At 35.0% G+C, this 17479-nt stretch overlaps 1 protein-coding gene across 6 annotated transcripts in view; it reads right to left on the bottom strand.

Moving 5' to 3' along the window:
• Positions 1–17479, bottom strand: part of GULP1 (GULP PTB domain containing engulfment adaptor 1) — a 271805-nt gene that overhangs the window by 72040 nt on the left and 182286 nt on the right. For all 6 annotated transcript variants that reach the window (XM_078071085.1, XM_078071086.1, XM_036119950.2 and 3 more), the window contains one exon: positions 15488–15549. In XM_078071085.1, the coding sequence (XP_077927211.1) occupies positions 15488–15549 (62 nt within the window). The remainder of the gene's footprint in view (positions 1–15487; positions 15550–17479) is intronic.

Raw genomic sequence — 17479 nt, 5'->3', positions numbered from 1 at the left:
CACGACATGCCTGTCACTTAGGAATGCAAATGAGGAATTATCCTCATGATTCTTTATCTAGTTTACTTATATATACTTTATACTCCAGCCATATTGAACCCTTAGACTTTGTAAAATGTGCCATTTTCTGGGATGTCTCTGGGACGATGTGCATGTGTGACTGTAACAGCCACCTCACCGTAATCACTAAAATCACTTCCACTGATTCTTGATCTCCATTAGGAAATCTTTCTTCATCCTTCCCATGGATGATCCTCAGTGTAATTCAAGGTGCCACAGTGTGTAAGCTAGTGACCGCGCTCTATGTGTACCTCTGGGATATGTAGAAAAATGATATTTATTTTTGGCCAACATAAGAACAAGTTCTTTCAAAGCCAAAATTCCTTCCACCTATGTTGGTGGTTCATAATCTGGAGATGAGTCCTGTGTGGCTAACCAAGGGTCCTAGAGAGCTGTGCTGGAAGCTTCTTGGGCTCCTGATGCTTTCTCTTGCTGTAACATTTTCACCGCCTTTATTAAAGCCTTACATGAGTAAAGACATGCATGAGACCCAAGGGGTCCTGCGTGTCCTTCCAATCATCCAACGCTGTGTAATCCTTGGAGATTCTTCTATAAGACCTGGAGTCTGGCACCTCTTACATGCTAAAAAGAAGGAGACTGAACCAGTCCCTAAAAAACTGTAAAGTAAGCATTCATGTCTTTTGTTGATCAGTTTTCTGAAATTACAAATTTGCTTCTTGGAACTCGATTAAAAGACTGTTAATTTATGCCCTAAAATCAAACTCACTATGCATAGAGTTCTACACATCATCTCACCATGAGGTGATTCATGATGAAACTAACAACAAAATCATTTAAATTTGTAACAGTCCATTGACTATTTTTTAACTATGAAGATTTCCATTTTATGTTGGTGGCCACTGAATGAGCTACTGTACTCACTTGGTTAATTAATGCCCTGTTGTTTGGATCATTCACTATAATGTCATGTGTGTTTCCATTCTTTGCAAGTTTTACTACATTGGAAAACATATAGAAGGCTATTACTTATGAAATTTACCAAATAAATGTAAAAAGTAACATTAATTCATTATAAAAGTCTGAGCTAAAGTTGTACAAGTATCATTTACACAATGCTCATAGATCTGTGCTCTGTACATCTCTATTATAAAATTTTTCTGTCTTATATACTTTTCCAAAAAGAATAGATAATTCATTGAATACCCAATTTCCTACTTTAACTTGCTACTGCCATGCTCACATGCAAACATACAAAATCATCTGTAAAATTCTAGTTTCTTAAATTATTTAGCTGTTGTTTCCTTACTCTTTCTACACACATTTTAAAAATTAAATTTACTGACATGTTCTCCTGACAATGCTTGAGCATATTCAATCTCACTTATTTTCCCCCAGCAGTTCCTGTAGCATACTATTGAGTCTGAATTTTTGCAAATGAAAATAGCTCTCTGCTTACAAGACTTGCTTTGTTTTTATTCCATCACCTCGGCAAATGTTTGTGTGAGCAAGTCTGGAGCAATACCATTCTAATGAGCAATAAAAACAGACATGTAACCACGTAAGTGGTGTGGTGTGGTAATCCTCAGAAATAAATGCAAAACCTGATGGAGCTAGAGATCTTCCTTTAATTATTTAGAATTATAACTGGGGATCAAGTGAAGGCAGATCAAGGCCCTTCAGTGCTTGCTTGCTGCCCAGGATACCATTTCTTATCTGAACCTGCACAGAGTCTGGGATAGAGTGATTTATGCTCCCTGACTCTGAATCTCCTTGAAGTAATTAACCATTGCTGCCTTGTCTATCACCATTCCTGAGTTATTCTATCACAGATAAAATCTGCCTGAGAGACGGGGTACAGGTAGAGGGGAGGATTGTGCAACTTGGTTCTATGATTTCTTAACACTGAATCTTGGAACAGTGGTGTTATCCAAATATGCAAAGAATCAGGGACTAATCTACTAATGAACGTGCTGCCTTCTAAAGACTCCAATCTGTCAGCTGGTTGTTTGAAAGTGTGGAAACTTTTTCTTCCCATAATAACAAGGTTATATCAAATCTTTATTAAGTCTAGGTATAACTGAAAGAGAGACACGGGAACACTATCATTTAGGGAGCACCAACCATGTGCCAGGCAATGTACAGATTGTTACCTTGTTTAATTGGCATAAAAGCTTTATAAGGAGAATATTGTTTGCATTTTACAGATATGAAAGCAGTTAAATACCAGGCTTTCCATTTAGCTGAGGAGTCTGCTCTCTGCTTAGTTCTGAGACTCCAAAGTCCAGTGCTCTTTTGATGACAGCACTCAGCCCTCCCAGATCAAAAAACTGTTGGTTCCATTGTACGAATAATAGCCCTTAGTCACCCCGTATCTATTTCTTTGAGTAAGTGAGTTTGTTGTTGTATTGTGAAGAACAGAGGCCTCATTTTCTGTTCACTTCTCCTCCTAGGTGGCCTTCAACAGAGCTGAGGACTTCATTTTCTGGTTGTGAGGCATTAGAGATGTTCGCTGAGACTTAAGTTCGGCCCATACACTATGTTATTAAAATGTAATGATAAAGAATGAAGTCTTGGGCATCTATACAAAAAAAGGAAGACAACTTCAAGGGGAAAGTGAGGTGGATTCAGATATTTACTCAACAAGAAAATGAGGGGAGACTGCACTGGGGACTAGTGCTCTGAGGGAAAGGAAGATTTAAGATGATAGGCAGACATTCTCAAATATGAAATATCTCATGAAATACTGAAGTTACTGAGTCTTTTTTGAAAAACTTTTAGAAGAGGAAAACCAGAATCACATCAAGAGCTCAGAAATAGAAAAGAAATGGTAAAAGGAGTGTTGGTAATCTGAATCCATTTCAATATATAATTAGAACTAAACTACTAGGGGAATTACAGTTTCAGAACAAAATGTAAATGTTGCAAATCCTGGCAAGTAGAATCGAAATGAGCAACAAAATCCGGGGAGTGGAGCATGCTAGGAGGAGGAATGTTAAGTAGGCTATCCGCCTCATCATTCACATATACACTGTCAAAAACTGAAATGTGATGTTCAGGAAAAACATAAGGATGCCAGATATTTAATGACTTTCATAAATGTCTTCCTTTAACGTTAGAGCAATCTTTTAGGAATTAATATCCCTTGTGGCAAAGATACACATTTCTGATATTTAGTAACTCCTTTAATTCACTTCATCTCTTTGATTATTAAATTCAAGTAAAGTTCAATGCTTTTTATTGTAAAACAGCATGCATATTATAATTTCCTTCTTATAAAGCTGATTCATCCAAACTGTCTATTCATTCCCAGCCTCATTCTCCTTAACTATTCAACTATTTGCAGCTTAATATTACAATTTCGCTGTTTAATGGGGGATATTAATAGCCTTAATCTCATTGGGCATTTGTGAAGATTAAATGAGATGACAGATGTGAAATGCACAGTTATTAGTATAAAGTTGTTGGTATAGAGTTGTTTATATACTGTTGAATGTTATTTTCTTTAAATCTATCTATCTATTCTTGTATTTGTATTTATTCAGAGAGAGTCCAGGTTACCTGGACTTCTGGTCCAGGTAAGTTAACACTGGGTTATTTCTGCCTGAGAAGATTTTGAGCATTGTGTTGATTTCTATAGTTCTGTTTTCTATACTTCTGTATATTTCTATACTTCTGTGCTTTTGTACACTGCTTAACTGTTAATTAGCATTTATCATGTTTACAAAATAATAAAGTTGTTATTCTTAGCAAATAATACAGTGCAGACCTAAAATGTGAATAACTGCTTCTTCCATGTTTTATCTGTGCTCTCTATACTTTGAGATACATCTTTTCTCAGACTATGGTTGCATAAATTACATCAGATCTTGAGCTCCCCATGGCCTTTATTTTTACTGTTTGCTATCACAACTATGCAAGTTACAGAAAAAGGAGATGCTCCAATAGTATCTGCTACAAAGACTGAGACTGGACTCTACTTGTACTTTTTTGAACATGATTTTTAAAGGTTCAGAAAAAGGAACTGCTTATTCCAGCAGGAAGAAAAAAGAGAAGATAATAAACACTTTCTTGGAAACTGAAGAAACAGTCACACAACAGGAGACCATTCTTAAATGTAAAAATATGCATAATTGCTATGGAGATGAAGTTTCTCATAGTTCATAAGATTAGAAAAAAGACAAAAATGACTTTAGTTGGTTTAAATATATGTATGTACATATTTCCTAAGCGATGAAAGATTACTTCTTCCAAACATCTCCTAAAATGTAAGAACACAGTCAGCTGGAATCTTGGTTTTGTCAGAAGAAGCTCTGTCTCTGAAGTGAGTGGACTGCTTCTCTTATTTCACAATACCCGAATCAAATGACAAAGAATTCCGGAGACAACCTTCTTCCACCTAATGTCTTTCCAATCGATATTTGAAATGCAACCATATATCCACTAATAATTTATGCTGATTCAATGTTTAAATCTAAATAATTTGAAAACCCTGGTATTTCCTGCTGTATTTTATCTCCCATAGTAATCCCTTCTTCATTCCCATTTCTCATAGGTCCTTTGTTCAAAAAGGTTCACTTCCTTCCTAATTTTCTTATATTTAGCTCATGCTTATTTTAGTTACTCACCAAAACTGCTATTGAAATCAATTTGATAAAAAATTTGATAATTTTATTTTTTTTTACATTTTCAAATATTTTTTCCCCAAAACTGTAATATTCCCTGGCTGTGCTTTTGGCCCAGATCCCTAAATTTCATATTCCAGGCTTCAGAATGTTACTACTTGACCCCTTGAGACCAAATCAGACTTTTCCCTTTTCACAAATATTCTTCGGCTACGAACAAACTTTCTTGTTATTTCACATAGTGCCAAACAAATCCATGTAGAAATATGAAATAAATGACAAATGTATCTAACATTCAGAGAATTCCCCATTTAAAACTAGGTGCTCTCCAGTTGAAGAAGTATTTAAAGATAAATAACACCATAGGCATTTTTCATCAGGGGATTATACTAATATTAATACCATTAGGCAAAGCAGAATAAGACAAAGTACTTTACAAAAGCTTAGACTTTCTGGCCTTTCTGGTAGGGAGGTAAATACATAGACTTTACTTAGTCTCCTTTAGCTCACATCTCTGCTAAACTCCTGGCTAGTTATAAATGATATCCAAGGGATCAATTAACAGACAGAGCTACATAGACAAACCAATTTCACAATTAACGTATATAAAGGGAAGACAGGTATACATATTATATTTTGTCTTTGGATTCATTTATCTGCTTGCTAAGTAGGTTTTCTCTTTAAAACTGGGAATAGTAAATTGCAATGGAAAAAAATGGTCATAGAAGACTTGATTTCTAGACTGAATTTTGCTACTATCCTGTTGTGTAAGCTTGAGCCTCAATTTATTTGATCAAGAAAGAGATGGAATTGGAAGATTCTCGAAGTCCTTTTCAACACAAAGTCTATGAATTCGTAACACAGTTTTTTAAAGAGAAAAGACAATGTAGTCCATAGTGAAATGTTATAAGGAATAATTAATATGGAGTTTTTAGTTTCTATTCAATAATTTCTAACAGCTATATGATACTTTTTAAGAGAATTGTCAAATGTAAAGTAAGTTTACAATGATGAACACCTTCAAAATTACGTTAGACTTACTGTGGTGACCATTTTACAATATACACGAGTATCTAATCATTTTGTTGTATACCTGAAAGTAATATAATATTGCATATGTCAATATACCTTCATAAAAAAAAAGTAGTAATGAGTAAATAAAATTTTTTAATAACTATTTCAGTTACCTGAGAAAACTTAGGGGAAAAAAAAACACAAGGATCTTTTAAAACAACCATATGCTTTTCAGAAATTAGTTTTATAAGTTCATCTCCAGAATTGAGAAATTAGGTGATGTTAGGTGCTTACTGTCATTTCTCTTTTTCTATTTATTCTTGTATTTCATAAGCACACACCAACTATAAAGTCATAATTCAACAAATTTCCCATTATTACTATATTCTTTGTTTTCAAATTATTTAGCATGAAAGATTTATAGCTTCCCATTCTAAAGAAAGCAATGGATAATTATGCTAAGCGAAATAAGTCAATCAGAGAAAGACATGTATCATATGATCTCACTGATATGAGGAATTCTTAATCTCAGGAAACAAACTGAGGGTTGCTGGAGTGGTGGGGGGTGGGAGGGATGGGGGGGCTGGGTGATAGACATTGGGGAGGGTATGTGCTATGGTGAGCGCTGTGAATTGTGTAAGACTGTTGAATCACAGACCTGTACCTCTGAAACAAATAATACATTATATGTTAAAAAAAAAAAAAAAAAGAAGAAAATAGTAGGAAAGGAAAAATGAGGGGGGAAATCGGAGGGGGAGACGAACCATGAGAGACTATGGACTCTGAGAACCATGAGAGACTATGGACTCTGAGAAACAAACTGAGGGTTCTAGAGGGGAGGGGGGTGAGGGGATGGGTTAGCCTGGTGATGGGTATTAAAGAGGGCACGTACTGAATGGAGCACTGGGTGTTATACGCAAACAATGAATCATGGAACGCTACGTCAAAAAATAAATAAATAAATATAGACCCCACCCCACCCCAAAAAAGAAAGCAATGGAAAAATAACATACTATAGCTTTCTATTTTCCTTTTAAAGCATGTGTCATGTTGCGGTGGTACATAAAGGAGCATTTCCAAAGAGTACAGATGCAGAATTATTACCTATATATGATATAGCATATATCACTTTTTTAATTGGAAAGAATGATAGTTAATGTTCAATTTTTATGCTTACACTACAATTATAAAATGTTTGGAATGAATATGTTCTACACATATTAGCATTATTAAAAACCAGTTCTAATGTCTACGAAAACTTTTTTAAAAGACTCTACAAAAATTTTTTTTTTGAAATGGTCCCTATGCTTTGAGATTAACTAAAATTCATTTTTGAACAAATGAAATGAATCACATGGAATGCAGTTAAGCTCTACGGTTTTTGCTTTCATTTTTGTTTTGTTTACATTCCCCTGGTATCTACAACCAGCAAAACTGGCAAATGCTTATGTTTGCTGCTACTCTAAAGCTGCTCTAAAGAATCTTAGGAATTTGGAATCCTAAACCATTTTGGATGTGTCAGCAATACATCTCATCAATTATAAGGATGTATCTTTTGCCCAAGTTTCAGTGATTTCCACTGGGTTCCATTTGAATGTTTTCTTTGCTAATTTCCTTTTGTTTGGACAATGTAGTAGATATGTATTTCTGGGAGCCAAATTTTCTTCTGTTAAGTCACAAACCAATATCAACATTTCACTGAAGGGTAATTTATCATATATTCACCAAAATTTGAGAAATCGTTAGTAAAATGATTTAGTTACATTAAAACCTTCCTTTACCATGACTCATTACGCCACATAATGCTGCCATTTTCTCTCTTCATTAACTTTTCACTTGTAAAACTCAGTAACAGTTTTATGAGGTTTTGCATGGACTTTCTCATCTTTCTATATTTGACTCTAAGACCAAGATGATCTTTGGATTAACATCCTGCTCTGGAATGCAGCTATTGAAAACTCAAGGTAACAGGAAAGTATGATTACAATGGTATTTTTCTTTAACAATCAAAACCTTCTCTTGTATATAAACCTACAAGGTTGGCACTGTTGGGTCTCCTGTCATGCTTGCAGGAAAACCCATTCCTTCCCCCATTGAAATTCTCAAGCTGGTTCTCATGGTTTCTGATGTAAATGGAAAGGATACAACACCTGACATGTACTCTAAGAACTCTGTTCTGTTTTTCAGAGAATAATGCAAATGCCACATTATTCTCAAGAGATAGTGCGACTCCAGAGTTGACAGAACATTGGCTATCATATTAATAATAATAAGCTTTTGATACACAAGACATTGATTGAAGAGGTTTTTAATATATTAACTCATTTAAGCCTCCTAGCAGTACAATGAAGTAGGTACAATTACTAATCTCATTTTATAAATGAGAAAACTCAAGAATAGAAAAGTCACATAATTCATATATTAACTGAGAGAGCTGAACTTTGAACCCAGACAGTTTGACTGGGAAGGGGCTGCTCCAATCCCTGAAATAGGATGCAGCAACTATGAGCCTATTCTGATAAAATGCTGGTAACATCAGTGGAGATGGGATACAGCCTTGTTATTGTGGGGTACACCTGGGTTCTGATTTCTCCATATCAATGACTATTGAGCAGGTTTGCCAGAAGTTCCAAATCTAAGTGGCTAAGATGTGGATTTCAAATACGTAGGGTAGAATCCTCAAGTGCGGGGTGCCTGGGTGGCTCAGTTGTTAAGCATCTGCCTTCGGCTCAGGTCATGATCCCAGGGTCCTGGGATAGAGCCCCGCATCGGGCTCCCTGCTCGGCGGGAAGCCTGCTTCTCTCTCTCCCACTCCCCCTGCTTGTGTTCCCTCTCTCGCTGTGTCTCTCTCTGTCAAATAAATAAATAAAATCTTAAAAAAAAAAATCCTCAAGTGCTAACCACTTACTGTCATATTTCAGATTATATCTGTTTTTCATGGGGGTTTTGTTGTTGTTGTTCTTTGTTGTTTTTTGTTTTTGGAAGCCAAATAAGAGCTTATATGCTATAAATGTTGGGACGATTATGTTGTGTTGAGAAAGCCTGGCAGGAAACCACAGGACTCACTCACTCAGGAAGATACCGAGGGTCACAACTCAGTCAAGCCTTCTCTCTCATCAAACACACTTCCTGGCAAACTGCATGTTTCACACATGAAACTCTGGTACCTCTAGAAATTCTTGAAATATAACATAATCTTGCTTTATAAACTTCTCCTTGACATTCATATTTTATCTTTTTGCTCATAATCTATTTAATTTTCTCCCCAAATTCTTTGTTTCTGGTGCCTGTTCTTTCTCCCCAAGGGAAGTCGTAAGTTTTTAAGGTCAAGGTCCATGTTCCCATTTGTTTTCGATTCCCCCACTTTTAACACTTGCAACATGGTAAACTGATAATCAAGGAATGCTGACTCTCTTTACTGCAGAATAGTGCAAAGTTGTACGTATGGTAATCTCTTTAGAACCGCATTCTTCTTTTGTATCTTAGAAAAGCTCTGTATTTCATAAGATAAGTACACCAACCTTTTTGGGGATAATTATACATTTTAGAATAAAACATTTATCAATAAGTGCTTTTGTATGAAACATCATAATTCTTCATTTGAAAAACGACCATTAACACCAACAGAATAGTAAGTTCATTAAAGTAAAAGCTTTCTAGTATTTCACCTTTATAGAAAAGACGGTTCAGCAGGCTCATCAAAGGTTGGAAGGAATGGAAAATTCCATGTTCCTCCTTAAGGGTGATCAAAAACAAATTTTTTAAAATTTCTGCTTAATGTTCTAATTATAGCAGAAATGGAAAGCTAATACACAATCCATCCATAGGCCCTATCAGCATTATCTTCAAAATCTGCCCAGAGGCCCATGACCTTTCTCCTTCGGCGCCTCCTCAGCCTCAAGCCACCATCACTTTCCCCAGGTTCCTGCACTGCACTCCTGAGGGAAGTCCTCCCTTGTCTCCTTACAGCTAATTTAACCCTGTAAGAAACGTGTCTCAGATCTTGTCATTCTTTCTCTCAAAACTCTCTGAATTGAAGGGTTTTCAAATTTTAGAGTGGTCTATAAGGCCCTATAAGAACTACAAGACACCAGCTGTCCCATCTGCTCTACTCGACCTGTGTCTCTGGAACTTCCCTGCATTCCACAACATTCCAGCCGCCCGGCCCTGACCACTAGTTTTTGACTAGACAAGTACATGCTAGCCACATCTGGACTACTCTCCTCTCGTGCAGTCACATGTCTCCCTCCCTCATTTTCTTTAGGCCTCTGCCCTCCTCAGAGATCTTCCCTGACCACTGTGTGTAACAGAGCAGCACCCTCCTTCCCATTTCTCCCAATCCCCGATATCCTGCTTTCTCTGCATTGCAATTAGTACAGCCTGGAATACTGTATTAATAAATATTGTGTTAACATTATATATACTAACATACATATATACCATATAATACATAACTAATATTAATACGATATAGCAGTAACATATAAATAATACAAATCAATATACAAATCAATATAATAATCAATGTATTCACAAACAAAAATACAATTTTCTTAGAAGGTATTTCTGAAAAAGTTATATTATTGTTTATTATATGGAAAGCCCAAGAGGGCAGGATTTTATCTATTTGGTTTACTAATCAATTCCCATTTTTCTAGATCAGGACCTTACATATATTAGGAACTCCATTCAAATGGATAAGCACATGTGTGAATGAACGAGTGCACAAGTGAACCGATATTTACATTTTACTTTATTCCTCTATCATTCCTATCATGCTTACGTGCATATTTCAGAAATGATTTTAAGATGCTATATTCAATGAGAGCATGTGGTTAAACTTACATGTGGATCATCTCTTCTATTAAAAATTTAATGACTCTTTTAAGCAGCTCCCCCTATTATTATTTTATGATTTAAATTGGTTAAATCTGGTGAAGTCTTTCGTACACTTTAAAGGCAGGTTACCGTTTAAAGGCGGTGGCTTTCATCCTCAATGACCATGAACCACAATTTTATGAACAAATGGATGTTTACCATATGCATTCTAAAAATGTCATTTCTTTTTCTTTTCTGTTCTATTTCATCTTTAAATACATGCCTCCCATGACCCACTGCATTAATTTCATGACCCCATTTTTTTCATGGAGCATAACCTGCAATTTGAAAACATCACCACAGAGTACACAGGATAACATGCAGAATTCCCAGTGAACTAGTATTAAAGCTGTCACTGCTCATTAAACAAACAAACAAACAAAAAATCCCAAAACTAATGAACTTTATACAGAATAATACTTTTGAAAGCAACTATTATTTTATATCCACATATGGTCTGAAATAAGCATATTCTAAATATTAAATGTGAATTTCTGAAATAGAATTTTATATAAAATGAAAGAATGTGGAACTAAAATATGTTCTTAAAAAAATTAAAGAAATTATAACATGAGGGGCACCTGGGTGGCTCAGATGGTTAAGCGTCTGCCTTCGGCTCAGGTCATGATCCCAGGGTCCTGGGATCGAGCCCCACATTAGGCTCCTGGCTCAGCAGGGAGCCTGCTTCTCCCTTTCCCTCTGCCTCTCCCCCTCCTCATGCTCTCTCTCTCTCTCTCTCTCTGTATCTCTGTGTCTCAAATGAATAAATAAAATCTTTTTTTAAAAAAAAGAAATTGTAACATGAAAGCAGATAACTATTACTTTAAAACTGAAAACATCTAAATGTAAACATTATTACATGTTTCCCCAGGGAGAATTACAGTTCTTCAACAGCTCTGGTTAATTTATCAGGTTATTTTGTAACCAGCGGAATCCAAAAGTGAATGAAGTGGTGGAAATCTTTTAATGGTATGATCATTCCCTCTTTTAGCCAGGATGAAAATAGGTATTTTTCTTTTCCCCCACATATAAATTATTCCTCTGTTGCATCAATTTTCCTTACAATATTTAGCACATCTTTATTTTCCACTGTATGTTTATCTATTACCCTATATATACACGTAAGACCACACACCTGGACCATTAAAGTTAACTTCCTAAGAAGCTGAATATCATCCTATCTCTCTTGATCCAAATCAACTTTCAGATCACTAAAAATTTATCTTCCTAAAATCCTACTTACTTAGTTCACTACTCAGACTGCTTCCCTGCCATGCAAAGCCTTCCCAACTTAACTTTTTAGCCTCGCCCGGCATTAGTACTTGTGATGGTCAGTGCTATGTGTCGACTTGGTCAGCTTATACTATCCAGTTACTCAGTCAAATAGTAATCTAAGTATTGCCATGAAGTTATTTTATAGATATGATTAACATCTATAATCAGCTGACTTCATGTAAAAAAGAACATCCTGGATAACATGAGCGGGTTTGATACAATCAATTTAAAGGCCTTGAGAATAGAACTGCTATGTCCCTAAAGAAGAAATTTTACCTGTGGTCATCTTCTGCCCAAGAACTTCCAGCCTGCCCTTCCTGGTGGCCTGCCATATGCTTTTCAGACTTGCCTAGCCAGTGCCAAAATTGTGTAACCCATTCCTTGAGATAAATGTGTGTGTGTGTACGTGTGTGTGTGTGTATACACATCCTAGTAGTTCTGTTTCTCAGATGCAACCTTGACTGATAAAATACTTTACCATCATAAGTACTTTATGCCCCAGCCCAACTCTTGTCATATTCAGTTTGTACCTTAGACCTTATGGACTCCACTCATCGTCCTTCAGATATCTCTGCGTGAAATGGTCACTCCTCCCTTGTTTTGATCCTTGGAAAACCTACCTCACTCCCACTTTCATAAAACAAGAGTCACACCATTCTCTGAATCTCCATAGCTTTCTGTTAAATGACATTTGAATGACACAGAACAGGATCTAACTTTTATGTTGCTTATTTTTGTATGATATTTCCTTATGATGATAAGATCCAGGAGAATATAAGACATGTGTCATATAGCTCTGAAGCTTCACCAATATTCAGTGAAGTTTCAGTAATAGCACCTTATACGTATCAGCAATGTAGTGGATGAATGATTAATCAAGTGTTATTATATACATAAAAACAGCGAATCTTTGAGGTCACATAGACTTCAGTTTTTTACTCTGGCTCTGTCTTACAAGCTTTGTGGCAATGGGCAGGTTACTTAATCTTTCAGCCTTAGTTTTCTCTTATGTAAAGTATAAAGTTTTCTAATCACCATACTGAGTCATGGAAAATAATAAATGAGATCATGTACCTGGCATGTATTAGGGCCCACTGAAATGTAACTATTTTGTAATTACTTTGGAAATGTTATTATGCATTAATTCATCAAATGTATAGAGCCTGTATTTTTTAAGTACTTACTTGATTATAAGTGGAGGATCTTTTTCATATATTTATTAACCTTTTGTATTTATTTTTCCTTGTTTTTTTTTTCTTTTTCTTTTTCTTTTATTACTATTTTTTATTGTGGATTTTTTAAAGTAGATTTTACATCCAACATGGGGCTTGAACTCATGACCCTGAGGATCAAGAGTCACATGCTCTATGGACTGAGCCAGTCAGGCACCCCAAGAGTCTATATTTTTTGTTGTTGTTGTGCTAAGGTACATCCTATGGACATTGATTTGGTTTTCAAGTGGCACGTACTCTAAAGAGATACAGAAAATTTTCAAAAATAACTACTAATGATGAGTTTGAAATGTTCCACAAAAAAGGGGAATTCAGAAAAAAATAATGTTCTTCAAATAGTTGCAACACTACTTGGTACACCTGACATGTATTATCGCTCAGGAGGCCGTATTAGAATGGACAAAATCAACCTGCTCTTCCATAATTTACTGACCCCAGTCTGCAAAGATGTTTTTGTGCCCTCTACTTCATGTAGAATGTCTTATAGCTGTTATGCACCTGTAAAATAGCACAGGCAACTTTTCCATGTAGACAAGCAGATCTCCATTGTTCACATCAACCCACAGAGCTTAAGTTAAGGACAGTTTTAATCAGGGGTGCCTGGGTGGCTCAGTCGTTAGGGTCTGCCTTCTGCTCACATCATGATGGGACTGGGCCCCGCATTGGGCTCCCTGCTCAGCGGGGAGCCTGCTTCTCCCTCTCCCACTCCCCCTGCTTGTGTTCCCTCTCTTGCTGTGTCTCTCTCTGTCAAATAAATAAAATTTTTAACAACAACAACAACAACAAAAGGATACTTCTAATCAGAATCTTTCAATCCTTTATAAACTAGTTTTTCAAAATGAGACATTTCAATCATATATAAAAATAAATAATATGTGGTGGTTTCACTTAAAATATATGATTCTAGTATGATTGATAGTATTATCAAAAACTGAGCACGCCCTTTAAAATAATAGTGGTTTTCAAGATTAATTTTTTTCTAAATAGTTTTCATATAGTTTCTCAATAGCTAATATGAAGAATATCTGTGGAAGAGACAGATATTAACTCAATTTTTCTCATTCAGCTAACTAAACTTTTCATGCTAAATCATGCCAATCAAACCTCATGTTAACACCAGAGGGAAAGTCCCAAGCATTGCAGTGATTTCAACCATATTAGCTTTACACCAAAAATATTTTAGAGTATTTCTTTGCTACAAAGTCAGCAAGAAAAAATGGAGTTGCAATACTCTACAAATCTCACTGCTGAGCAACAGCTCTGGACGAATCTCTAGATGGTCTTATAAATGCTTCTTCCTACTGATACAGACTCAGACCAGCACTTAAGACGTTCTCTATTAAACAGCATTGACTTTCTGTTCAATATATGATTTTTAAATTTTTTCTGAAATCATTCCTTACAACTCATCTCATTATATCCCAGTATGGAGTTTGCTAATTCATAAATCCTTAAGTTCTCTTTATGAAAATAATTTTATCATTTTCTGTTTTCCCCATGCTGTGTCCAAAGGTCAGTTACTTAAATCTGACCTACTTGCATGTTCCCTAACACAACTTTCTCTTCTGTGTCTTCCAAGTTTAGATTCAGATTTCTCTGAAATCTATTTCAGGTTTTGTGCTCCCTAATTATACAATAACAGCTTTCTTTTTTTTTTTTTAAGATTTTATTTATTTGAGAGAGAGAGTGAGAGAGAGAGAGAGAGCACAAGAGGGGGGAGCGGGAGAGGGAGAAGCAGACTCCCTGCTGAGCAGGTAGCCCGATGCGGGACTCGATCCTGGGACTCCAGGATCATGACCTGAGCCGAAGGCAGTCGCTTAACCAACTGAGCCACCCAGGCGCCCCAATAACAGCTTTCTTTAAGGACCTTTTCTTTGAAGATATGGAGTATAGATTGCTTCTATTTATTAAAATGAAGAAAACTGAAGACGAGATTCAAAAATGTGCTTTTTCTATGTTTTCTTAACAGTTTAAATTTTGTCTCGTTTTTTGAATGAAAATTGCATTCATTCAATTGTGGCTCATTTCTCTCATGATCAGGTTAGTTTTTACACTCGTCTATGCAATGCAACATTAAAATGCTTTTAAAGGAAGCTAATTTGTTGGTTGTTTTATTTCCTACAGGCCATGATATTGCAAATAATTTTAAAGATAGCTAAATTATTTGAAGAAAACACATGCGTGACAGACAGAATTTATAAAGAATACTCTTTATAATTAAATGAAATAATTGCTTATTTGGAGTGACAGGGGAAGAAAAGAATTACTTATTTGGAGAAAAGAATCACTTCCCATACTATATATTACAAAATCACGCAAACTTTTTTTTAGGAATTATCTACTAGGAAATGCCAATGCATAAGCAATCTTTCTTAGATCAACCATGAATTTAATAATAATACCATAACAAGATAAATTAAATAAATATCATATAAACCACTTTACCTTTGCATTATAGGGAATGTAATGTTTTGATAAAGCTTCAGGTGTATGCATCCATGTTTTGTCTGCAATGAAGAATACACAAGGTTAAATTCAATTACACGTTCTGAGGGGGTCATTCATTCATTAGCATAAGGAGTCTGATATGGGTGGGAGCACTTCTAAATTGATTCTTTTGCTAAATTGAGAAAGAATAACAGACAGGAGAATGGTGTAGCTGGAAAGTGCTTATAAGATTCTTTCCTTGATATAAAAGCCCCTAGCTTTTCCTTTAAAAAGTATCCAAATAATAAAGTGATACTAAGTTTCTAAAGAATATAAAAAAAAAATAACTCAGTGGAAGACAATTATATCAATTATGTGATTATGTGACATCTTTCTTCTTTCCATTTATACTCTCATGATTTACAGGGTTTTTTTTTTAAAATTCCCTAATCAATAAATCTTAAATCTTTAAAATATTTCTTAGATTAGTATAAGAGAATATTAAAAATAAATGTGACTAAAAGGATAGAAGATACTGAAAATAATTTGAATTGTATATTATTGCTAGAAATAGAAAAAATATTTTTCATTCAAGTTTGAATTTTATTTATATATTCTACCCATCTACCAAAGCATTTTGTGGACTGTGTAAAAAAAAAAAAAGTGGGGAAAAAACAAAAAACATTAAACAAATCAAATTTGACCATTTTTTAGAAACTGCATTTTTTGGAAACTAAAATTTTGAAATCTTCAAAAACTACTGTCTTCTTTAGCAGAGTTTTGTATTTTATTCCTCATGGAATTTAAAAATTTAGAATCAATACTATGAACAGAACAGAATCAAAGACATATCAATACTATGAACAGAACAGAATCAAAGACATCAAAATTTAGAATCAATACTATGAACAGACAGAATCAAAGAAAGTAGTAAATAAGTACATACTGAAAGGAAAAAGATTACTAACAAAGTGTTTTCAACATTCAATTCGGAACATTGAAAATGGTGTTAACAGAAATTAGTTTGATAGCATTAATATGTTTTCAAACTGGGGGAATGCGAAGAAAAAGAAAAAGGCCTATATTTCTGGAATGTCAATTATTTTATACCATTTGGAAAATAACGCACTATAGTTATATTAAACGTGTTAATGGGGTACAATGCAATATTCATAAGAATTTCTAAGACAAAACATGAGGGACTGATAAAAATCCCAAGCTCATGGTGAATTTTAGGGCTATTTCTGACTACTAAAGTGGATATGTGATGGTTGTACTTGGGTGATATATTTTGAGAAGCAATACATTCTAAGCTTCAGAAAGCAATATTGACATATTGCCAATAATATGTGAAACTTTTATTTCCTGTAAGGCTTTCTATTTTAATTACAGTTTTCTCTTTGTGACTGCTACTGAATAGTGATATGATTAATTCAAGAATAATTTGTACTTAGATTTAAGTCTTAGTCTTGCCCTTGTATATTAAAAGAAAGAAATCACAATGCTATACACCAGAACAATAAAAACATCAAAACAACAAAAACAAAGATCTGCCTTTAGGACACCTAACAACAACAACAAAAAAAATCCAATTTCTTTTTTTAACCCCTTAACTCAATTCTTCTCATGTCTCCTTTTCCAAGATATACAACGCCACTCAGAAGGATATAAAGTCTAACTCCGAATATAATGGTTCATTCCAACCCTGAGGAAGAGGGATAACTGCTTTCTCCTATAAGCCACTATTATTGGAAAACTGATGACACTACCTCTGTTATAGTCTTGTATTGCAGTGACCTAGAAAGAAGATAGTTATATCCAGCTGGTACTGAAGACAGATTAAAATAATCACAATATTAAATGACCAGGGGATAAACTGCAATTGCTACAATGACAAAAAATCTACATTCACATTATCAAGTGATGATGGTTTAGAGGGTGTTCATTACATACCTCTAGTGCAGGCAGTTTATAAAACCTGAAAGATCTCTAAAACGCATCCTTACTGTC

The sequence above is a fragment of the Halichoerus grypus genome, chromosome 4, assembly GCF_964656455.1.
Source record: "Halichoerus grypus chromosome 4, mHalGry1.hap1.1, whole genome shotgun sequence".
Lineage (NCBI taxonomy): Eukaryota > Metazoa > Chordata > Mammalia > Carnivora > Phocidae > Halichoerus > Halichoerus grypus.
Note: the sequence above shows the minus strand (reverse complement) of the source record. Positions and strands in the feature narration are given on the sequence as shown.